Genomic DNA, 24,896 nt, shown 5'->3' on the forward strand with positions numbered 1-24,896 from the left:
AGATGAGTTTCTGAGATCAATGCTATGTCTATAAATTGTGTTTTGATAAGGATTTCCAATTCTTCTCGGTTATTGTTTATACCATTGATATTCCATGCTGCGATTCTAAGTGATTTAATGCCTTTGATATTTTTCGAGTATTTTTGTTTTAACTCCTAATAATAGGGGTGTTATTTGTTGAGTGATTCGTGCTTTTATTGACATAGTTTATTCACTAGCATTGTGATCAGTCCCATTAGGGTACCCTTGAATTGAATTCATTTTTATGTATAAAATATGTATGTATGTATATGTTTTTGATTTTGGCCATTCTCTGATTTTTCAGTTCATTTAGATAATATTAATTATTCATGAGTAAATAAACATTAAATATTGACGGAAAAATAAAATATATTTTGAGAAGTTTTTGCATATTATGTATTTATTCAAACATTTGGATACATTAAAAATTCAAAAAGTACATTTAATGATTATTTCAAATAATACAAAAAAACTGCAGTCGATCAAATAATCGAATCATATGGAATGACATGTGCCACTGCATAAGATCTCTTTATGCTCAGACTTGTTGAAGCTTTCCAAGATTTGTTCGTCTCGTCGTATTCCCAAACATCACTTAAATAACTTTTTTCATCATGTCCACCTGAAAATCAAAACAATAAATTAATTCTACATTTAAGACCCATAAATCCAAATTAAGTTGTAAAAAAACTCACCCATGCTAAACAGTTTATTTTGGAAATAGCCGAGAATGATTCCGGATGCAGCTTTCGGGAGTTTGATGAATGCAGTCCACAGATTTGCATTCGGATCGTAATGCTCCACAACACCTAAATTATTCCAAGTTTGAAAGTCCCGTCCACCAGTGACGTAAAGTTTTCCTTTGAATACGACGCTCTAAAATGGTGAAATCAAAATTTAGTTCATTTTATTTTGGAGAGTTGTATATTATTTGCGATAGTTGTGAATAAAATTAATTGATGTTCACCGAATGATCAGATCTTCTCTGAATCATCTGAGCGCGGTAAGTCCAAGAATTGGTCTCCACTGAATACATCTGCACTTCATTCGTGGATATGGTTTTTCCGTTTTCTTTTGTACGCCCGCCTGTTATGTATATTTTATCGGCGATGACAGAAGCACTCTGATTACTAACTGCCACCAACAATGGAGCAATGATCTCCCAATCCTCAGTGTTGCTGCTCCACCTAATCGAAATCAATAATCGTCAACTTCTCTTTCAATCGATCTGGTGAAATGATTGCAATTTTATCACCTTTCCACTGAAGATAAAAAGGCATTAGCATAACCACCAATGGCGTAAACATCCGTGGACGAACCGCGCCGAAGTGTCACTGCTGAGAACAAATGACGAGCTTGATTTAATGGCTTCAATGGCTTTTTCTCGCCGCTTTTTAAATCGATGTATTCCACCTGAAAACAAATAAATTGGTTATATTCCGATTTCTCTAAGCAGGTACTTCACAACACCGGAAAACGTTACTGAAGTCAATGTTGAAGAATTCCTTCCGCCGATGATAAAAATCCAATCTCCCACGAGGACAGACGAAAACCATTTTTTATTTATTCCAATATTTTTGGATAGAGTCCAGCTGCTCTTTAATTCGTCAAATATATCGATGGTGTTTGCGTCCTGAAAACACGTTATGCAATAAAATAATTAATTTACAATCCAATCAAAATATTATACTTGTGATACAAAACTCACATCTAAATCATTCCCCCCAACTAGTGCCATTTTTTGTATTATTCTACGAGGGGTCTCTCTTGGAACGAAAGATTTATCATTCTTGTTTATTATAATTTCTTGTCTAATAGTGGTCAAACACTCTGCACATGAATGACAGAACGTCATTACTTCGTCCACAATAAACTGAAATATAACACATTATTCGAATGATTTTTATCACTAAACTGTAACATTCATTTAATTTCAAATACCTCCACCGGCAGCAAGGATAACCTTACGAATCTCATCAGCTGTGCCAAATCACTTTTACGGTTTGCATCATCATGATTTACCCACAATTTCATAGCATTGAATACGCTTTTTTCAGAAGCCACGAACAAATCATTCGATTTCAAGATTTCCATCACGTTGAAGAGCGGCAGATTGAGAAAACCTTGAGTTTTGTGCAGCTGAAACAGAAGTGGAATTGAAAAATATTTAAGTGACATATTTTTTTTACATAATCAACACTCACCGTCTCGAAGTTTTCCAGAGTCAAATCCATTGCCTTTTTTAATAATTCGGAATCTTCTGTTGATTTCAAAACGTTCAGACAATTAGATTTATTGACTGTTTTAAATTGTGGTTGAATTTTCACTTCCAGTCGGTTGGCTAGCTCCAGTAATTTCTTGCGGTGTTTTTCTCCTATGTCTAAAATTATATTTAAATGATTGCATTTAATGACGAAATCTCGTATTTGAAATTGATTATTTTAGATATTTATGAACTCGTACTTATTTCTCCAGTGTAACAATACTTTAGGATTGCATCGATGACTTGGTCGTCATAATCTGAAAAGACGTCATTCAATAGATTTTCTTTTGTCCCAAAGATTTCGCTGCACGCCATTAGTACGACCAAGTGCGCGTGGATTCTGCAATTATGAAAAATTATAATTATGCTGACAGAACAATTCAGATTTTAAATAATTTTGGATTCGAATTAAGATACTCTCGGCCTCGAACTGCAAATAAGGTGTCGCATTTCTTATTTAGTTGGAAGGCCTCATACAAATACTCCACTCGTTTTGCAGCAAAATCAGGCTTCGCCTTCACTAGATACATCTTGTTATACTAGATACACTAGATTTCTCCTGAAAAACGAGATTGAAAATTATATAAAAAGACAATATAACTATAAGTGCTAAGCAAAATAAAGTTCGACTTACCAATTGGAAAGAATAGCAGCGACTGATGTGGAGCACTGTCGTTCTGCGGTTTTATCTCGATAGATAAGGATATCTCAACCCTTTCGTTGCATTGAAACGTATATTAATTATTTACTGAAGTTAATTATTGCTCATAAATGCCATGACAGGTGACCAACATACGGGGAATATATAATTGAACTTTAGTTAAGATCAGGGCTGTGGAGTCAGACTCCGACGTTTTGCTATGATTCGATTCGGACTCGAATTATTATATTATAGTATGATCGACTTTACTTGCCAATGCATAAAATTATTAAAAATGAAAATAATTGCGATATGTAAAATATAAAAAATTAAAGGAATTATAAAAAATTACTAAATTTATCGAATGTTTCCCAATTTATCGAATTATTGGTAAATAAATATTTAAGCACATCAAAATACGTGCAAGTCAACTATTTTATTTTTAAGGTAAATAAAATAAGGTTTAAATAAGCAAAGTAACGTTAAGTTATTTTATTTATTTATTTATTCATAATCATTGAGAAGATTGAATTTATTTTTATTCCCTCTCAATTTTGTAATAAACGTTATCTTTAAATAAACAAAAATATTTAATAGTGATGTTGTGTCTGGATTGGTATTTTGATTTTGATTTATGAAATTTCAATAATTAAATTGAAAAAGCGATATTCACATATTTTGCAGGAATAAAAACAGTTTTTCGAGTTTTTTGAAACGAACTTACGGGTAAAAGGTTAGTGCTTGATTATTTACGCGGATGTGGCATTATACTACAGAAAAACATGTTTTTACAATAATAAAGAAAAACCGCATGGAAATAACCACTCATTCGATATAAAAAAAATCATCTTCTCACAGATAAAACACATTTTGAAATTAAAATTAAGATCATCGATAATAGAATTCGACAAACTACTCAAATCCGCCATGCATATTTTGCACTCAAGAGGAAAAAAATCTAAAGTAAGCAATTAATAAGAATTGATTAATAACCGAAAAATGTATTTTCTTCAAGATAATTTCAATGATAGTGGAAAAACCGCACAAAAAAACAACTGATTATTGAAAATAGCATTGGAATGTTCGAACACGAACACGAAAATTTGAACTGGAAATTTTAAATAATGTTTATTAAATTTTAGGTCTTTTCTTAAGTTTTTGGATTGAATTGTCTCATAAGCCACTCAACGGATCGAGATGAATCGTAAAAGTTATGATAACCCTTTCATTTTGAACAGGAAATCGACAGATTTTAAGACATCGACCGAACAACACCAAGATATAGAAAAATCGCGCGATTTATAAAACCCATATATCTCCGAATCTCGAGCCAATCATCATTTTTTATTACCAGATTCGTGTTCACTGAGCATAATTCTATAAGAAAAGTCATATTTCGTCTCTGAAACAAAAAAAAAGTCGTCATTTGCCGAACAGTGTAATCGATCATATGTAATGTATGTATGTACATACACGTTCACACATACCGGCTATGAGCATTTTCAATACAAATTGAACACAGACCAACGTTGAACAAGACTAACGTTGTACTTCCGGGTTACGAATTCCGTTAGTACCCCGCTTCCGGTTTATTATATTTAGTGATTTTTTTTTTATTTTCATCATATTGATTTCATCACTTTGAAAATTTTCAGTAACCAATACTAAGATCCAGTTCAATAGGACGAACAGTGTTCAAAACTTCCCTAAAATACACTGACACACAATAAACATACAGACACTCACACAGAAACACAGACACACACACATTTTTTCTAGATCACGAAAACGTGATCAGAGGTCGATTCTGAGTTCGAATCAGGTAAAATATGCTTTAAATATCATTGCGGTTGAGCACAATATCTGCGACACCATACAGGCCGTTCATACCATTTCGTGGAAACGGCAAGCCGGCGTCAAAACGGGTGGCAAACAAATGGACTATGACTGTCATTGCTCATCCCACCATTGTTCATTATATAATGTTGTTTTATGTTTTTTTCCATATTATTTTTGTAAAAACAATATTTTTAAAGAAATATCTCCTGTTCATAAGAAAGGAAAAAAAAACGAAATTTCCAATTACAGGCCTATATCAAAGCTATGTATATTTGCTAAGATACTAGAAAAATTAGTGTACGACCAACTTTTTCCAGCTATCTCGCAATCTCTTAGTATGCAACAACATGGTTTTCAGAAAGGACGCTCAGTTACAACAAATTTACTACTATTTAATGATTTCGTTACTAATGCCATGAACGATCGGTCTCAGGTTGATACTATATATACAGATTATAGTAAGGCATTTGACAGGATTGATCACGATATTCTCCTTGAAAAACTTTTACAGATCGGTATTCATGGTGATCTCTATAGATGGTTCACCTCATACATTACACGTCGATCACAGGCTGTCTTATTAAATGGATTTATATCGAAATGGATGAATATTCCTTCTGGTGTTCCACAAGGCTCCCTCTTGGGACCTCTATTATTCAATATTTTCATCTTCGATATTGAAAAATGTTTTCAGAATTCAAGTGTACTATTATTTGCTGATGATATGAAGATTTTCAAGAGAATAGACAACCGAAATGATGCTTTGGCCCTACAAGATGATTTGTTCAGGCTAGAGGCTTATTGCAGCATAAATAAGTTGGAAATTAATGTAGCAAAATGCTCCTGCATAACCTTCACCAGAAAACTATGTCCAGTTGACTTTCCTCATTCAATCAACGGACATAGACTCACAAGGGTATCGGAAATTAGGGATTTGGGAGTCTTTTTAAACTCTGATCTATCCTTTAGTAAACATATTGACAATGTTGTAGCTCGAGCGTCGAAGGCCCTCGGGTTCGTCATCCGGTCCTCCAAATGCTTTACTTCTATAAAATCATACAAAATACTATATTGTGCATACGTAAGAAGTATTGTTGAGTTTGCATCCCAAGTTTGGAACCCAGAGTACTCTGTTGCAAGAGACAGATTGGAGCGCATTCAGAAGAGATTCTTGAGGTACGTCAGTAGCCGTTTTGGATTAACCTATACTTCCTATGAAGATGCTTGTAGGTGTCAGAATCTACTTCCTCTTGTCAAAAGAAGGGAGATAGCTGACATCTCAACAATTTTGAACATCCTTAACGGCTCGATCGACTGTCCTCAATTATTGAGCAGACTATCATTGCGTGTACCAAATAGAATGACTAGATGTAATGAACTCCTTTACATACCTAATACTTTTTCTAATTATGGAAGAAGCTCATTCATCTGGCGTGCAAGCTCCACCGTCAACACACTAATCTTAACAATTTCTATGTTTGACTTATTTAATATTAATGCTATACAAGCTAGAGTAATTATTGCAAATTTGTTTTTCGATGATTAATTTTAATGAAAATTTACGATTGTGATTATGAATTTTTATTTTGATGTATTTATTTTGTCTTTTTGTTTTTTGTTATATATTATATTTTTTTTTATTATTTCATAATTTTTATTCTTATTATTTTGATATTTTTATTATACTGTTATTTCTATTTTTTTTCTTTTTTTGTTTTCTTTAACTATCTTACTCTATTATCATTTTTGTTTCTTATTTTAAATGTTTGAGCTTTTCTTTTTTTTTACCTATATGTGAAAATTATTAATGGCTTACTTAACATAATTATATTTTTTTTACTATCAATCTATGTAACTTAATAAACTGTAAATTTTCCAAATAAATAAATAAATAAATTTCTGCCAGCACCGTAATCCCGGTATTCAAATTAGTTTCAGCACCGGGATTTACGGTACCAGAAAACACCGGGATCCCGGGATTGGAGGCCTTATAAGCCACTCAACGGATTGAGATGAATAGTAAAAGTTATGATAGCCCTTTCAAAAACGTATAACTGACGCTAGCATATCTGGTAGTTATTGTATATCTAGTTTCGTTCAAAATGTCATGACACGTTTAGCCCTATAAAACCAATTCACTCTACCGTGCTTAAAAAGAGTGGAACTTTCAAAAATGAAAAAAAAAGATTAATCAAAAGAAATACCAATTCTTTAAGTGAAAATCCAAATAATTCAAATTTGTATGTGAAAAAATATATTTGAAGAAAAACACTATTACATTTCAGAAGCGCTGGTATAAAGACAATTAAAGGAAATATTTTGATTACTTTGAATAAATAATTAAGAAAATATAAAATAAAAAATATTTAAATAATTGAGAAACGTTCTTGAAATTGTTGACAATTATTGAAAACATAGATGAATAAAATTATCCCATAAAAATACTATTAAACTTAATAAAAGTGTGAAAAACCATCTTAAAATCAGTCGAAAATCATTGAAAACACAAAAAAATATATTCATCAAAATTTTTTATCGGAGAGTCTCTGGTACTATTTGAAAATTGTTTATTTACAAGAAAAATAAACGTTTACTTCGCCGAAGATAGCGTAAAAAACAATTCTGCAAACCGTTTGAGAATAACTGGAATTTAATAAACTGACGGAAATCTGTGAAATCATTTGAATTTGTAAAGTTACATTATTTGGAAATTAGCTTTAGGATAAAACATTAATAAAATAAAAGTTTCAGAGCCACTGACTTAACCATATTGATTATTTCTCATAAAAGTTGACAATACTAGAAAATTTCACGATTCGATAAAAACCATGATATAACAGAATAAAAATGTAAAAGTATTTGAGAAACCTTCGTAAATCATTTGAGAGCCGTTGGAATGTAGCAAATTGCAAAACCATATATGAAATTCATCTTCATTTTTAAATAAAAGTTATAATTATGAAAAGTTTGAGAATCACTTAATGAATAATGGAAAAGTATTATTAAATCGACGAAAAGTGTGAAAAATATTTGAGAGCCACTGTTTGAAATAAATTTAAAGAAACATACAAAATTTATTATCAATTTCGAATTAATTTCACGAATTTAAAGTCGTATATAGAAATGAAATATAACATTTCTGGATTGAATTGAATTGAATTCATTTTTATGTTTAAAATTTGTATGTATATGTTTTTGATTTTGGCCATTCTCTGATTTTTCAGTTCATTTAGATAATATTAATTATTCATGAGTAAATAAACATTAAATATTGACGGAAAAATAAAATATAGTTTGAGAAGTTGTTGCATATTATGTATTTATTAAAACATTTGGATAAATTAAAAATTCAAAAGGTGCATTTAATGATTATTTCATGTTACATTTTTTTCAAATAATACAAAAAAACTGCAGTCGATCAAATAATCGAATCATATGGAATGACATGTGCAACTGCATATCTTCTCTCTCTGCTCAGACTTGTTGAAGCTTTCCAAGTTTTGTTCGTCTCGTCGTATTCCCAAACATCACTTGTAAATCCACCTGAAAATCAAAACAATAAATTAATTCTACATTCAAGACACATAAATCCAAATTAAGTTGTAAAAAAACTCACCCAAGCTAAACAGTTTATTTTGGAAACAGCCAAGACTGATTCCGAGTGCAAATTCCGGTAGTTTGATGAATGCAGTCCACACATTTGCATTCGGATCGTAATGCTCCACACTGTCTAAATAAGTCCAAGTTTGATAGTCAAATCCACCAGCGACGTAAAGTTTTCCTTTGAATGCGACGCTCTAAAATGGTGAAATCAAAATTTAGTTCATATTATTTTGGAGAGTTGTATATTATTTGCGATAGTTGTGAATAAAATTAATTGATGTTCACCGAATGATTATATCTTCCCTGAATCATCTGAGCGCGGTAAGTCCAAGAATTGGTCTCCACTGAATACATCTGCACTTTATTCGTGGATATCCTTCCACTTGTAAGCCCGCCTGTTATGCATATTTTATCGACGATGACAGAAGCACTCTGATTACTAACTGCCACCAACAATGGAGCGATGATCTCCCAATCTCCAGTGTCGCTGCTCCACCTAATCGAAATCAATAATCGTCAACTTCTCTTTCAATCGATCTGATGAAATGATTGCAATTTAATCACCTTTCCACTGAAGATAAAAAGCCGCCACCAAAACCACCAATGGCGTAAACATCCGTGGACGAACCGCGCCGAAGTGTCACTGCTGATAAGTCATAACGAGCTTGATTTAATGGCTTCAATGGCTGTTTCTGACCGCTTTTCAAATCGATGTCTTCTTCTTGTTAATGCCTTGTCCGCATCCGGACGTTGGCGACCACCTCGTCGATTATTTGAATATATCCGCATCGGTCTTCAGCGGCTCGGAACAGCTCTTCGGCGCTCATATCGGTCCACATGCGCATGTTTCGAAGCCAAGATAACTTTTTCCTGCCAATCCATTTTTTCCTTCTATTTTCCCCATGGTTATCAAACGGAGAAATTCGTATTTTGGACCCCGTATCATGTGTCCGAGGTACTCCATCTTTCTCCGCTTGATGACAGAAACAAGTTCCCTGCCTCTCCCCATCATGCCGAGGACAGCTTCGTTTGATATCTTTTTGGTCCACGGAATCTTCAGCATACGCCTATAGACCCACATCTCAAAAGCTTCAATGCGGCTGATCATCTTGGTTTTCAGAGTCCACGTCTCACATCCGTGTAGTAATACTGTCCAGACGTAGCTCTTCGCGAATCTCAACCGCGTATGAAGATTGAGATGCTTGTTTGTAAGGGCCGCCTTCATTTTTACAAATGCTGTTCTAGCCATCTCGATGCGGATTTTTAGATCTTCATCTGGGTCCATCTCTTCATTCAGCCAGGTACCCAGGTATTTGAATCTTTTTACTCTTTCTATCACCTCTCCATCCAAGGTTAGATTCCCGGTGTCTGTTTGCATTCTATCTACTATCATAAATTTTGTTTTCTTTAGATTTATGCGCAGACCTCTTCGATTGCTTTCTTGATGTACACGGTCTAGAGATCTTTGCAGGTCTGCTAAATTTTCAGCGACTAGTGCCGTGTCATCAGCATATCTTATATTGGTGATCGTCTCGCCGCCCACCTTGATGCCCTCCGCCTCTTGGAGAGCATCGTGGAAGATGGATTCGGTGTAGGTGTTAAAAAGAGTAGGTGATAGGATGCATCCTTGCCTGACGCCCCGTTCTATAGGAATCTCATCAGTGAATTGATCATCGACACGTACTACTGCAGTCTGATTCCAATAAATATTTCGTAGCAATCTGACATCTCTGTCATCCAGGCCAATATTTTTTAATGTTTCCATCAGGCGAGCGTGTTGGACACGGTCAAAGGCCTTTTCAAAGTCTATAAAGCAGATGTACACAGGTTTACGGACTTCTCTGCATCTTTGGAGTAGTGTTTTCATACAGAAAAGGGCCTCTCGGGTACCCAAACCTTGTCTGAACCCAAACTGCTCTCTGCTAATCGCCTCTTCACACCGTGAGTAAATTCTGCCCTGTATTATCTTTAGTAGGATCTTCAATGTGTGACTCATTAGGCTAATTATTCTGAAGTCGCTACACGTCCTCGCGTTACTCTTTTTGGGCAACGGGATAAATATGGATTGTAACCAATCGCTAGGTACTTCGCCTGATAAATATATTTTATTATAGAGTTTTGTTAGATTTTCTATGTTATCGTCGTCCAATAACTTGAGAAATTCGGCAGGAATCAGATCCGGTCCAGTAGCTTTCCGACTCTTTGCTAGTTTTATAGCATGTTCCACTTCGGATTTCAATATATATGGTCCCGTTTCTGGATCTTCAATATGCCCTCCGGTTTCTCTATTGTCTTTAAAGAGCAATTTTGTGTACTCGGTCCATTCTGATTTCTTCTCATCCATATTTAAAATGATTTTTCCATCTTTATTCCTAAGGAGTATGAAATCTTTTTTTCTGAATGATACTGTTGCTTCTTTTAGTTTTTTATGTACGTTAAATTCGTCGTGTTTTTCTTGTAATTTTTCAATTTCGTTACATTTATTTTCCATCCATTTTTCTTTGATTTCTTTAATTTTCCTTTGAATTTGGCGGTGAATATTTTTATATTGTGTTGGATTATTATGTTTGTGTTTTCTACGTTCTTCCATTAAATGTATAATTTCATCCGTCATCCAAGGTTGTTTTTTATTAATTATTTGATTTGTTTCAAGAAACTTTTTCCCAGATTGGGTCATTGCTGATTTCATACCTTCCCACTTTAAGTTTACATTACTATTTTCTTCAATTCATTTTTGTTTAAAATTTTTATTGAGATCTTTTGTAAATTGTTCGTGGATCGTAAGATTTTTAAGCAGCTCTAAATCCAATCTTGGTTTAGGTTTTGATGCTCTTAAAATCTTTTTCAGTCTTATCTTCAATTTCCCACAAAGTAGATTATGATCGGATGCCACGTCTGCACCAGGGTAGGTTTTCACCGATTTTATACTATTTTTAAATCTACTGTTTATCAAAATAAAGTCAATTTGGTTTCGCACAATATTATCAGGACAGTCCATTGGGGATTTCCATGTGTATAATCTTCTTTTAGGTAGCTTAAAGAAAGTATTCAAGATAACATACTGCTCTTCCTGGCAAAACTGAACTAGTCTGTCTCCTCTCTCATTTCTTTCTCCAAGTCCGAAGCGACCAGTTATACCCATTGTTTCTTCGTCTCCAACTTTGGCGTTGAAATCTCCCATTATAATGTTAACATCATGTTTTTTCGTATATGTCATCAATTCTTTGATTTGTTGATAAAATTCTTCAATCTCATTTTCTTCTTTATCAAAAGTGGGGGCATACACTTGTATTATGTTAACATTTATAGGTTTTCCTGCTAATTGTATCATCATGACTCGTTCAGATAACGGAATAAAGTTTCTCACACTTTTACTGATGTCGTCTTCCAGAATCACAGCAACACCATTCTTATGAGTGCCGTCAAGCGATCCCGAGTAGTAAGTCGTATATCCATTGCAATGCATCGTTTTTCCTGCTCCAGGCCATCTAGCTTCGCTTATGCCGAGCATCTGTATTTGGTTTTTTTTTCATTTCTATTTGCAGATTTTCAATTTTACCTGCTTGATACATGGTCCTAACGTTCCATGTACCAATTTTTCGTATGTTCACCACTTTGAGTCCGGGGATTCTTAGCACCCCTGTCCCATTGAAGGGACGCCGGAGACTCGGGGCCGTGGTTTTAGGTTTTCTCTTCATGGTGGTTATACTAGGGATATGAGAGCACAGTAGTTTTCCCCAAACCTTCTGCTCCGCAGAATTCAAACCGATTGAGTGGCTGCCACGTCGCTTTGAATCTTCCATCTTTTGCCGTTTTAGTATATTGCATATACTTCCGCCGTGGATGGTACTGACAGAGCTGCTGCCCACTGCCAGGGAATTTTTTTATGGAGTTTCCTTCTCTATGAAAGGTGTTACGGTACCTTTCAAAACCGGGTTGTGCTTTTGTTAAGCGGCGGCACTTACTCGCCGCTGACCTGAGACCGTCATAGTGTTGTGTGACATTTTATAGAGTGAAACTTACCACGGATTCACTCATCACCACTCTTATCTCAGCGCTCCTTGTCCAGGACCACCATGTCGCCATGGTAGTTGACTACAAGAGTCGTTCCCCTATTTGCAACTTGGGGACCTGAGCGGTTGCATGGAGCTCTGCTCTGAGCTTAGTAATTACTCCGTGCGGACGGACGTGTGTTTCCATTTATGATATATTTACATATATTGAGATTTTATTCACAATCATAATATTTATGAAATTAGTACCAAACAATGACGTTAACGTTGAGTACAAGTATCCAATATATTAAATTATCAACATTAAATAAAATTCACACTCAATATTAAATAATCAATTATGAAATAATTCAACATTGAAATATAATCCATTCAACACTCAATATTAAATATGAAATAATTCAACGTTAAACATTATCAATACTATCATTAATAAATCAATTGACGTTAATAATAAATTATTATCAAAAGAAATGTGATCGAAATTATGTGGGTAATTATGTAAATATGAAAATATTATAAATTTAAATTCCATTTAAAAAAAAAAAAAAAATATGAAATCAAGCATAGGTAATGATTCTGAATATGTACTAACTTGCGAGGCGCCAGAAGAGCTAAATACTCATCTCAGCACCTCCTCTTTAGCTCCAATTTAACACAAAATTCTACATACTTATCGGGACAACACACAAACACACGTCCGCACCGAGCTCGCTCAACCCACAACTATTGTATTCCACCTGAAAACAAATAAATTGGTTATATTCCGATTTCTCTAAGCAGGTACTTCGCAACACCGGAAAACGTTACTGAAGTCATTGGTTCCAATAAAGATTTCTTTCCACCGATGATAACGATCCAATCTCCCACGAGGACAGACGCAAAATAATATTTATTTATTCCAATATTTTTGGAAAGAGTCCAACTGTTCTTTAGTCCGTCAAATATATCGATGGTGTTTGCCGTCTGAAAACACGTTATGCAATAAAATAATTAATTTACAATCCAATCAAAATATTATACTTGTGATACAAAACTCACATCAATATCCCATCCCCCAACCAGTGCCATTTTATATCCTTTTATTTTTCTACGAGGGGTCTCTCTTGGGACGAAAGATTTATCTTTCTTGTCTTTAACTGCTTGTCTAAGAGTGGTCATACAATCTGCACACGAATGACAGAAAGTTAATACTTCGTCGATGAAAAACTAAAAAAAAAAATTATTAAAATGGATTTTTTTCAATAAACTGCAACATTCAATTAATTTCAAATACCTACATCGAGAGCAAGGATAACCTCGCGGATCTCATCAGCTGTGCCAAGTCACTTTTACGGTTCGCATTATCATGATTTGCCCACAATTTCACAGCATTGAATACGTCTTCTTCGGAAGGCACGTTCAAATAATTCGATTTCAAGATTTCGTTCACGTTGAAGAGCGGCAGATTGAGAAAATCTTTAGTTTTGTGCAGCTGAAACAGAAGTGGAGTTGAAAATATTTAAGTGACATATTTTTTTATATAATAAACACTCACCGTCTCGAAATTATTCAGAGTCAAATCCATTGCCTCTGTCTTCAAATCGGAATCTTCCGTTGATTTCAAAACTTCCAAACAATTGGAAAGATCGACCGTTTCATATCGTGGTGGAATTTTCACTTCGAGTCGATTTGCTAGCTCCATTAATTTGTCGTAGTGACGGTCAGCTATGCCTAAAATTATATTTCAATTATTAAATTTAATGACGAACACATACGCATTTTGAATTGATTATTTCAGATAATAATGAACTCGTACTTATTTCTCCAGTGTAACAATACTTCAGGATTGCATCGATAACGTCAAAGTCAAAAGGGGAAAATATCTTCTCCAATTGATCTTTGTTTGTCCAAAAGAATTCGCTGCACGCCGATAACACCACCAAATGCACGTAGAATCTGCAATTACGAAAAATAATAGTTAGACTGAAAAAACAATTTGTATTTTTAGTATTTTTGGATTCGAATAAAGATACCTTAGACCTCGAACAATAAAAAGGGTGTCGTATTTCTTCTTTTGTTTCATGGCATCGTACAAATACTCCACCCGTTTTGCCGCAAAATCGGAACTCGCCTTCACTACGAACATCTTGTTTCTGATTTTCTCTTAGATTTCTCCTGAAAAACAAGATTGAAAATTATATCAAAAGACAATATAACTATAAGTGCTAAGCAAAATAAAGTTCGACTTACCAATTGTAAAGATTAGCAGCGAATGATGTGGAGCACTGTCGTTCTGCGGTTTTATCTCGATAGATAAGGATATCTCAACCCTTTCGTTGCATTGAAACGTATATTAATTATTTACTGAAGTTAATTATTTCTCATAAATGCCATGACAGGTGACCAACATACGGGGAATATATAATTGAACTTTAGTTATGATCAGGGCTGTGGAGTCAGACTCCGACGTTTTGCTATGATTCGATTCGGACTCGAATTATTATATTATAGTATGATCGACTTTTCTTGCCAATGCATAAAATTATTAAAAATGAAAATAATTGCGATATTTAAAATATAAAAAAATTAAAGGAATTAAAAAAAATTACCATGTTACCCAATTTATTGAATTATTGGTAAATAAATATTTAAGCACATCAAAATACGTGCAAGTCAACTATTTTATTTTTAAGGTAAATAAAATAAGGTTTAAATAAGCAAAGTAACGTTAAGTTATTTTATTTATTTATTTATTCATAAGCATTGAGAAGATTGAATTTATTTTTATTCCCTCTCAATTTTGTAATAAACGTTATCTTTAAATAAACAAAAATATTTAATAGTGATGTTGTGTCTGGATTGGTATTTGGATTTTGATTTATGAAATTTCAATAATTAAATTGAAAAAGCGATATTCACATATTTTGCAGGAATAAAAACAGTTTTTCGAGTTTTTTGATACGAACTTACGGGTAAAAGGTTAGTGCTTGATTATTTACGCGAATGTGTCATTATAATACAGAAAAACATGTTTTTACAATAATAAAGAAAAACCGCATGGAAATAACCACTCATTCGATATAAAAAAAATCATCTTCTCACAGATAAAACACATTTTGAAAGTAAAATTAAGATCATCGATAATAGAATTCGACAAACTACTCAAATCCGCCATGCATATTTTGCACAAGAGGAATAAAATCTAAAGTAAGCAATTAATAAGAATAAAGAAAAACTGCACAAAAAAACAACTGATTATTGAAAATAGCATCAGAATGTTCGAACACGAACACGAAAATTTGAACTGGAAATTTTAAATAATGTGTATTAAATTTTAGGGCTTTTCTTAAGTTTTTGGATTGAATTGTCTCATAAGCCACTCAACGGATCGAGATGAATCGTAAAAGTTATGATAGATAAAAGTTATGATAAACCTTTCAAAAACGTATAACTGATGCTAACATATCTGGAATATCTTCATTGTCTTCTGAGGCCATCACACCTGAAAATAAACAAATAAAATCATGTAATTGATGAAGTATTGTCACATAAGCTCAAATAGAGCGGACGTTGAAAGCATGTTAAAACGATTCCATGATGATACTTTTTTTTTCAGTATATGATGGATCAGTTATGACTAATTATGCATTAACAATACTTACAAAACACAAAATCAAACTTCTCGTATTTAATTTTTGAAGCCATTGACAAAAGTCTCTTATTATATAATACATATAATAAGAGACTTGTGTTCTTGTCGTGATCGTGTACAGACGTTGACTACGTGTGTGGCGATTTGGGCAACGAAATTGTAACAATTAAAAAAAAAAAAAAAATTGTAATATATAATTATGTGTACGTTCTAAGTGTATAATAATGGCATCAGAACGCATAAGTGAAGTAATAACAATTGAAAAAAAAATTATGGACATTTTGACCACAAAAACTAACAGTATATCAAATGACAATAAGACATTTTTAATTACATCAGTAAAAAAATTAGTTGAATATATTTGTGAAAATGAAAATAATGATAAGGAACAATTTTTGGATGTAATATGTGAATTAAGAAGTGAATTTAAAAATTTGAAAAACAATATACAAAAAGACATAAATATATTAAAAAGCAACAGTGAATTAAACATTTTAAAAAGGGGTGTAAATAAGAATGAAAATAATTTAAGTTATGCAAATGCACTTAAAAATAATAATAAAGATGTAACAATAATAGTTCCAAAAAAAATTCAAGAAACGGACAAAACAAAAGAAGAGTGCAAAAATGTAATAAAACCCAAGAAACTAAAAATAGGAATACAAGGGATTAAAAAAATCAGTAAAGGGGGTATCGTTGTAACGTGTAACAGTGCACAGGATAGTATTAAATTAATAAAAGAAGTAAAAAATAAATTAGGGGAGAATTACAATGTTAAAAGAGGGGAATTAAAAAATCTCAAAATTAAAATTGTAGATATGTCGGAGGAACTTACAAGTGAACAGTTGGCTGAGTGTTTGATGAATCAAAATCAAGAAGTTATAAATGATGGTGAATTGAAGGTGTTAAAAATATGGAAAAGTAGAAAAAATAATAAATATAATGCGATAGTGGAAGTAGATTGCAATACATTTAAAAGATTAATTGAAGATGGAAAAGTAAATATAAATTGGGATAGATGTAGGGTTTTTGAAGAAATTAATATTCTAAGATGTCTAAATTGTTACGGATTTAATCACAAAGCGGTGGATTGTAGAAACAAGGTGACATGTGCGAAATGTGGAGAAGAAGGGCACAAAAGCGAGGGATGTAACAATAAAATAATAAAATGTATTATTGCTTTAAGAGTAATAATAAATTAAAATTAAATTTGAACACGAATCACGGACCGTTGGACACTAAGTGCAGTGTATATAAAAGAAATATAGAAGTAATGAGAAATAGAATTAAGTATAATAATATATAGCAACCACCAAAAGGTATCGGTATAAATGTACAAAGTTTTTTTGCTCACAAGGTGAGGTTTGGAGTTTAATTGTAAATCAAAAACCATTATTTATAGGTTTAAGTGAAACGCATGTAACTAGTGATTTTGAAGATTTTGAGCTGAATATAGATGGATATTGTGTTTTGAGATGTGACTCTAATTCTAGACATACGGGTGGGGTACTATTGTATTTAAGGGATGATTTAAGTTACGGTAATGTAATAGTTAATAAGGTTGATGGTGAGTTTTGGACAATTGGTGTGGATTTGCTTGTGAATGGAGTTACTGTGTTTTTGCTAGTAATTTACCGCTCTCCGAATGGTAGAAGTGGAAGATTTCTTAAATTTTTAGAAGAATTGAGTGAAAGAAGTATAGATGTGAGTAATTATATAAATAATAAAGTATAATTATATAAATAATAAAGTATAATTATGTTTGGGGACTGGAATTTTAATTGGTTACAGACAGAAGAATTTTATGTAAAAAAGTTGAGAAATTTGGTAAATGAATTGGGTTTTAAACAAAAAGTGACGGAAGCAACGAGAGTGAATAATTTATCAAGCTCTCTCATTGATTTGGTTATAACAAATATAATGGATTTGCGGTGTGAGGTGAAAGATGTACCGAAAATAGGAGACCATTCTATTGTCAACATGTTTTTGGGACAGCGGTTTAGTAACGGAGGACTTAAAAATATGCAGGTGACTGAAAGAGAAAACATTGATTATCAATTGATGAATGAATTGTTAAAGGAGTGTGTATGGGGAAAGGATGGTGATAGTGTGAATGAAATGTGGGAGATAATGTATCGTAATATAACATATTCTAAAAGTAAATGCGTAAAAACCACAAGAATCATGCATAAGCATAAGCTGAAACCTTGGTTTACCAAGGAAGTAAAGGAAAGCTTAGTTGATAAGAATGTTAGTTATATAAGATATAAAATTATTAAGGCTATGGATGGAATCCAATTAGAAAAGGCTTGGTTAGAGTATAAAAGAAAGAGGAATAAATGTGTGAATGTTTTACGTAATGCGAAGAGGGATTGGCATGAAAGAAATATTGATGGTGCAAAAAAAGATCCCACAAAAATGTGGCGAATAATTAAAACTTTGATTTCCGGGGGAAAGAATGTTTCTTTGAATGAATCAGAAGTCGAGGGAGTAGTATATAATGATAAAGAGGATATGGTTGAAAGATTGAATGAGTTTTACATCAATAGTGTGAATGATATAGTTAATTCAATACAAACAAGGCATAATAGTGTGAATGATGATATTAATTTGGGTTTAAATAAATTTGAAAGGTTTAAATTAGTGGAAATGGGGGGATTAAATGGTGTATTGAAGGGCATGAAATCAGTTTCTAGTATGGATGGATTGACTCTAGATATTTTAATCAACACTTGGGACATGGTTGGACCTCAGTTACTGAAATTAATAAATGAATCGTTAGAAGTGGGATCCGTCCCGGATGCATGGAAGGTGTCTACTATTGTACCGGTACCAAAGGTTACTGGCACACATAAAGCCAGTGAAATGAGGCCCATAAATATGTTACCAATTGTTGAGAAGATGCTGGAGGAAATCGTTATGATTCAATTGAAAGAGTTCATTAGTATAAATGATTGTTTGGTTGTGGAACAGTCTGGATTTAGAGTGAAACATTCAACAGAAACCGCTATCCAATTGGTGGTTTCTGATTGGATGGAGACGATGGATGAATCTAGCATGGTTGTTGGAGCAGTTTTTCTAGATTTTAAGCGAGCGTTCGAGACAGTAGATAGGAATATTTTATTACAAAAATTATATAAGTTAGGAATAAATGGTATAGTATTAAAGTGGCTTCAATCATACTTAAATAATAGAAGGCAAAGAGTAAAAATTGATAAGGTGTTATCCTCTGAATTTGTAACACCTCATGGAGTGCCGCAAGGGTCCAAATTGGGACCCTTATTATTTATATTATATATAAAAGATATTGTTAAGGTAATTAAGATGTGTAAAATACATTTGTTTGCAGATGATACATTGATATATATAATTGGAAAGAATGTTGATGTAATGTCTGAGATTTTAAATATAGAATTAAATTATGTGAATGACTGGTTGTGTGAAAATAAATTAAAGTTGAATGTGAATAAAACAAAAATGATGTGGTTGAATGGTAAAAATAAAAATATATTGAATGAAATTAGAATTGATGATAAGTTAATTGAAAAAGTTGAAAATATAAAATACTTGGTGTATACATAGATTCAGGACTAAATTTTAAAATGCACGCTGACTATATAATTAAAAAAATGGCTAGAAAAGTTGGTGTATTATGTAGATTAAGAAATATTTTAAGTAAAAAAAGTAAAATTTTAGTGTTTAATTCAATTGTCTTGCCACATGTGGTTTATTGTGCCACTGTGCTTAATTTGTTTAGTGGCCAAGATTTAGAAAAAATGCAAAAAATACAGAATAAAGCTATGAGAGCTATTTTGAATGTGAGTAGATTTAAGAGTATTGGAAGTATGTTAGATGAATTAGGATGGATGAGTATTAGAATTAGTCTAAATATTAGTACATTGTCTTTTGTTTATAAGTTAGATCATAAGTTATTACCTAAGTATTTTGATGATTATATAATAAGGAATAGAGATAAACATAGTTTTTATACTAGAAATAAGGACAAACTAGTTGTAAGTAGAGTAAGAAAGAATAAGACGGCTGGGGGTGTTTTTCACAGGGGTGTGCTCATGTATAATGCCCTCCCTGAGTGCGTCAGGTCTGCTAAAAACATGGATGCATTCCTGCGAGGTGCGAAGAGACACCTCTGTGAGGGACAGTACATATAAGTTAATTATAAATTTTAGAGTTAAGTATAATAATTAAGATGTATTTTTAAATTAGCTTGATAGCTAAAATATATATAAATAAATAAAATAAATAAATAAAATATTGTTGCGTAGGGGTGGGTTCAGGATTCCAATGAAATGCCAAAGTCGCTTCACAGCATTTATTCAACGATTCAGGAGGTCCACACGAAATACTTGGCGTATTTTTTAGGTTGGGTAATTCCTGCTAGTAAAAATTAAATAAAAACACATTAATTATCGAAGATAAGATCAATAACGAATGTAACTAAACGATTTTATTTTATATCCATTTTAACCAGTGTCCTCCTTTGACATTTTCAAAACCTGGTCACCTTAACTAAGAGCTTCTTCCGGCGGGGAGGTTTTCCTAAAATAAAGAAAATAGTAAAAGTAATATAACATTATATTAAATCATATTGATGAAATATTGTTTTTAAATATTCAGTCAAAATTCTTTTTTGCACAGAAAATAGCACGGGCAAGGATTTCTGTAGGAAATAATATATATCTAACACTTTCAAAAACGTATTACTGACGCTAACATATCTAGTAGTTATTGTATATCTATATATTTAAATAAAAGGATCCGCCATCGTTTATCGACATGGAAACAATCCAATAGAATTTGTGCTGAAACTGAAATTATAGCGATTATTAACATATCCGAGAATTGATAATATTATGGGAATAATATTATCAATTCAGTTATTGAGGACGCAGCCTCTCCATTGGACCTGAAAGTAAAGTGATTGTAATTGTAATTGTAATAGTCTACCATCGATAAATAATATTAGCAGTTACTACTTACATTTCAGATAGCATGGCCCAGCCCCGATTTTTGTTTTCAGAACCGCTATCAGAGCTGAAATTTAAATTAATTCGATTAATAACAATATATGTGATTTACTATAAATAATCATTCGTATAATGGATATAAGCAGTTACAACTTATTTTCCGTATAATATGATCGAGGTTCAACTTTTTGTTTCGAAATCACATTCTGAGCTGAAATTTATAAGCGATTGAGATTATTAACATTTCCAAGAATTGATAATAATACAGAAACAATATTTAAATGACTTACTCGTTTGACGACGTTGGTGTCTCGGTGATGGACCTGAAAGATAAGTGATTGTAATTAAGAACATTGTCAATCATTGCTAAATAATCATAGTCGTACATTGAAACTTACATTTCCGATGGCGATGCCGAGCTTCGACTTTTCATTTCCACACCGAGCTGACTTTCCGAACTCAAATTTAAAAGCGATTGCAATTATTTACATATCCGAAAATTGATATTTATTTATTTATTTAAAACTAACTGAACCCCGCCATGCAATTCCCGTTCCCGTTCTCATATGTGAAAATTTTAAAATGGTTTATTTTCTAATAATTATATTTTGTTATCATTTATAATCAATATAAAATTGTAAATTTTCCAAACAATGTAACGTTTAGATATTTTGTTTTTTTTTTTATTTATTCTCAATCATCGAGAAGATCGAATTAATTTTTCCCTTGACTCCTCTATTGATCAATTTAATAATAAACGTAATCTTTAAATAACCAAAAATATTCACGAGTGATGGCTAAAATGAACAATCTGAGCTACGATATTGTGTCTGGATTGGTATTGGGATTTCGATTTCTGAAATTTCAAATGATTCCATTGTTAATGCGATATTCATATCTTTTGCAGGAATAAAAACAGTTCTTCGAGTTTTTTAAAACGAATTTAGGGTTAAAGGACTAGCGCTAGATTACTTACACGGATATGACATTAAACCACAGAAAAACATGTTTTTACAATAATAATGAAAAACCGCATGAAAATAACCACTAATCCGATATCAAAATAATCGTCTTCTCACAGATAAAACACATTTTGAAATTAAAATTAATATCATCGATAATAGAATTCGACAAACTACTCAAATCCGCCGAGCATATTTTGCACTCAAAAGGAATAAAATCTAAAGTAAGCAAATAATAAGAATTGATTAATAACCGAAAAATGTATTTTCTTCAAGATATGTAATTTCAATGATAGTGGAAAAACCGCACAAAAAAACAACTGATTATTGAAAATAACCTCAGAATTGTTGCTACTGGTTTTAACTCTTATCTATAATATTATATTATACTAAATGTATTGCTCCAATGCTAATTCATTTTATTTTCGTTTGTAAATACGAAAATTCGAACTGGAGATTTTAAATAATGTGTATTGAATTTTAGGTCTTATCTTTTTTTTTAAGTCTTCTCTTAATTTTTTGGATTCAATTGTCTCATAAGCCACTAGTGCTCCCAATCCCGAAAGGTTACTTCAGCACCGGGATTTCAAATGTATAAGAAAAAAAGTTCAATTGCATGTTTTCATATTTCAAAAACGTTTAATTGCATTTTGCAAACTCTCCCGATGTTTCACGCAAAAAATAATCCCATATTGGCGTACTAATTTTGAGAATTTGGCTACATTTTTTAAATTTTCGGATCGCATCCATAAATTTCTAAGATTAAATGAAACACATCCGAAAATGTAATTAAATATAGTAACAAACAACGCTTTGATTCATTGATTTGTTTTTTTACCAATAGTTTGTACCGTCTAGTAATTATTCATCGAAACAATCCACCTAATATAAAAAACACTCCAATTACATTTACATGTAAAAAATTCGGATATGACCAACCTACGACTTTATCTATGTATTTGAGGAATATAAGAAGGATAAAAAACAAAATTCGATAACACTGTTCGACACGAAAAATGTTTCAGAGACGAGATATGATTTTTCTTATAGATCTATGCCCAGTAAACACGAATCTGGTAATAAAAAATGTTGATTGGCTCGAGATTTGGAGATATATGTGTTTTCTAAATCACACGATTTTTCTATATCTTAGTGTTGTTCGGTCGATGTCTCAAAATCTGTCAATTTCCTGTTCAAAATGAATATTGGAATCTATAGTCGGGTATTTTATCTTCCATTTGTAATACTTTTCAGCTTTCAAATCTCTCTAAGTAGTCGTCCAGTTCAAATCAAAAGTCAAAAGTACGTTTGGATAAATTGAAAATTCAAAAAGTACATTTAATGATTATTTCATATTACATTTTTTTCAAATAATACAAAAAAACTGCAGTCGATCAAATATTCGAATCATATGGAATGACATGTGCAACTGCATTAGTTCTCCAGCTGCTCAGACTTGTTGAAGCTTTCCAAGATTTGTTCGTCTCGTCGTATTCCCAAACATCACTTAATTTACTTCTTCCATCATATCCACCTGAAAATCAAAACAATAAATAAATTCTACATTCGAGACCCATAAATCCAAATTAAGTTGTAAAAAAACTCACCCATGCTAAACAGTTTATTTTGGAAACAGCCGAGACTGATTCCGGATGCAGCTTTCGGTAGTTTGGTGAATGCAGTCCACACATTTGCATTCGGATCGTAATGCTCCACACTGTCTAAAAAAGAAGAAGTTTGACTGTCATATCCACCAGCGACGTAAAGTTTTCCTTTGAATGCGACGCTCTAAAATGGTGAAATCAAAATTTAGTTCATTTTATTTTGGAGAGTTGTATATTATTTGCGATAGTTGTGAATAAAATTAATTGATGTTCACCGAATGATAATGTCTTCTCTGAATCATCTGAGCGCGGTAAGTCCAAGAATTGGTCTCCACTGAATACATCTGCACTTTATTCGTGGATTCCAATTCACTTGTTTTCCCGCCTGTTATGTATATTTTATCGGCGATGACATAAGCACTATGATCACGAACTGCCACCAACAATGGAGCGATGATCTCCCAATCCCCAGTGTTGCTGCTCCACCTAATCGAAATCAATAATCGTCAACTTCTCTTTCAATCGATCTGATGAAATGATTGCAATTTAATCACCTTTCCACTGAAGATAAACGGCCATGATTATCGTTACCACCAATGACGTAAACATCCGTGGACGAACCGCGCCGAAGTGTCACTGCTGAGTAGCCATAACGAGCTTGATTTAATGGCTTCAATGGCTTTTTCTCACCGCTTTTCAAATCGATGTATTCCACCTGAAAACAAATAAATTGGTTATATTCCGATTTCTCTAAGCAGCTACTTCGCAACACCGGAAAACGTTACTGAAGTAAATGTTATCCATGAAGAATTCTTTCCGCCGATGATAAGGATCCAATCTCCCACGAGGACAGACGCAAAATAACGTTTATTTATTCCAATATTTTTGGATAGAGTCCAACTGTTCTTCAATCCGTCAAATATATCGATGGTGTTTGCGTCCTGAAAACACGTTATGCAATAAAATAATTAATTTACAATCCAATCAAAATATTATACTTGTGATAAAAAACTCACATCTAAATCATTCCCCCCAACCAGTGCCATTTTATATCCTTTTATTTTACTACGAGGGGTCTCTCTTGGGACGAAAGATTTATCTTTCTTGTCTGCTTGTCTAAGAGTGGTCATACAATCTGCACACGAATGACAAAACGTTAATATTTCGTCGATGAAAAACTAAAAAAAAAAATGATCAAAATGGATTTTTTTCAATAAACTGCAACATCCAATTCATCTCAAATACCTCTATCGAGAGCAAGGATAACCTCACGGATCTCATCAGATGTGCCAAGTCACTTTTACGGTTCGCATTATCATGATTTGCCCACAA

The 24,896-nt window shown here is 32.7% G+C and overlaps 2 protein-coding genes across 2 annotated transcripts; both read right to left on the reverse strand.

Moving 5' to 3' along the window:
• Positions 1–397: 397 nt before the first annotated feature.
• On the reverse strand, positions 398–2,942 carry LOC143913248 (kelch-like protein 25). Its single transcript, XM_077432926.1, has 11 exons — positions 2,919–2,942; positions 2,702–2,843; positions 2,485–2,624; positions 2,226–2,401; positions 1,963–2,160; positions 1,730–1,894; positions 1,505–1,654; positions 1,277–1,434; positions 989–1,208; positions 717–897; positions 398–643 (listed from the first exon to the last, which is right to left on the reverse strand). Exons 2-11 carry the CDS (start codon positions 2,812–2,814, stop codon positions 504–506), a joined length of 1,641 nt encoding a protein of 546 aa, XP_077289052.1. The 5' UTR covers positions 2,815–2,843; positions 2,919–2,942; the 3' UTR covers positions 398–503.
• Positions 2,943–8,181: 5,239 nt separating this feature from the next.
• LOC143913781 (kelch-like protein 7) lies at positions 8,182–14,507 on the reverse strand. Its single transcript, XM_077433770.1, has 11 exons — positions 14,395–14,507; positions 14,178–14,317; positions 13,917–14,092; positions 13,683–13,853; positions 13,421–13,588; positions 13,190–13,345; positions 13,086–13,119; positions 8,931–9,012; positions 8,652–8,862; positions 8,380–8,560; positions 8,182–8,306 (listed from the first exon to the last, which is right to left on the reverse strand). The coding sequence occupies exons 1-11, from the start codon at positions 14,505–14,507 to the stop codon at positions 8,182–8,184; spliced, it is 1,557 nt and encodes a 518-aa protein (XP_077289896.1).
• Positions 14,508–24,896: the final 10,389 nt, after the last annotated feature.

This window comes from Arctopsyche grandis, chromosome 6 (genome assembly GCF_051622035.1).
Source record: "Arctopsyche grandis isolate Sample6627 chromosome 6, ASM5162203v2, whole genome shotgun sequence".
Classification (NCBI taxonomy): domain Eukaryota; kingdom Metazoa; phylum Arthropoda; class Insecta; order Trichoptera; family Hydropsychidae; genus Arctopsyche; species Arctopsyche grandis.

What these genes read in the sequence shown, in the direction of transcription:
- LOC143913781 (XM_077433770.1), bottom strand. Translation starts at nt 14,507, where the DNA reads ATGTTCGTAGTGAAGGCGAGTTCCGATTTTGCGGCAAAACGGGTGGAG. An exon ending in TTGGGGGATGGGATATTGAT is followed by an intron (nt 13,346 to 13,420) that starts GTGAGTTTTGTA and finishes ACGTGTTTTCAG; the next exon opens with ACGGCAAACACCATCGATAT. An exon ending in TTGTGGGTTGAGCGAGCTCG is followed by an intron (nt 9,013 to 13,085) that starts GTGCGGACGTGT and finishes ATGACTTATCAG; the next exon opens with CAGTGACACTTCGGCGCGGT.
- LOC143913248 (XM_077432926.1), bottom strand. Translation starts at nt 2,814, where the DNA reads ATGTATCTAGTGAAGGCGAAGCCTGATTTTGCTGCAAAACGAGTGGAG. An exon ending in TTTGCAGTTCGAGGCCGAGA is followed by an intron (nt 2,625 to 2,701) that starts GTATCTTAATTC and finishes TCATAATTGCAG; the next exon opens with AATCCACGCGCACTTGGTCG. An exon ending in AGAGAAGATCTGATCATTCG is followed by an intron (nt 898 to 988) that starts GTGAACATCAAT and finishes TCACCATTTTAG; the next exon opens with AGCGTCGTATTCAAAGGAAA.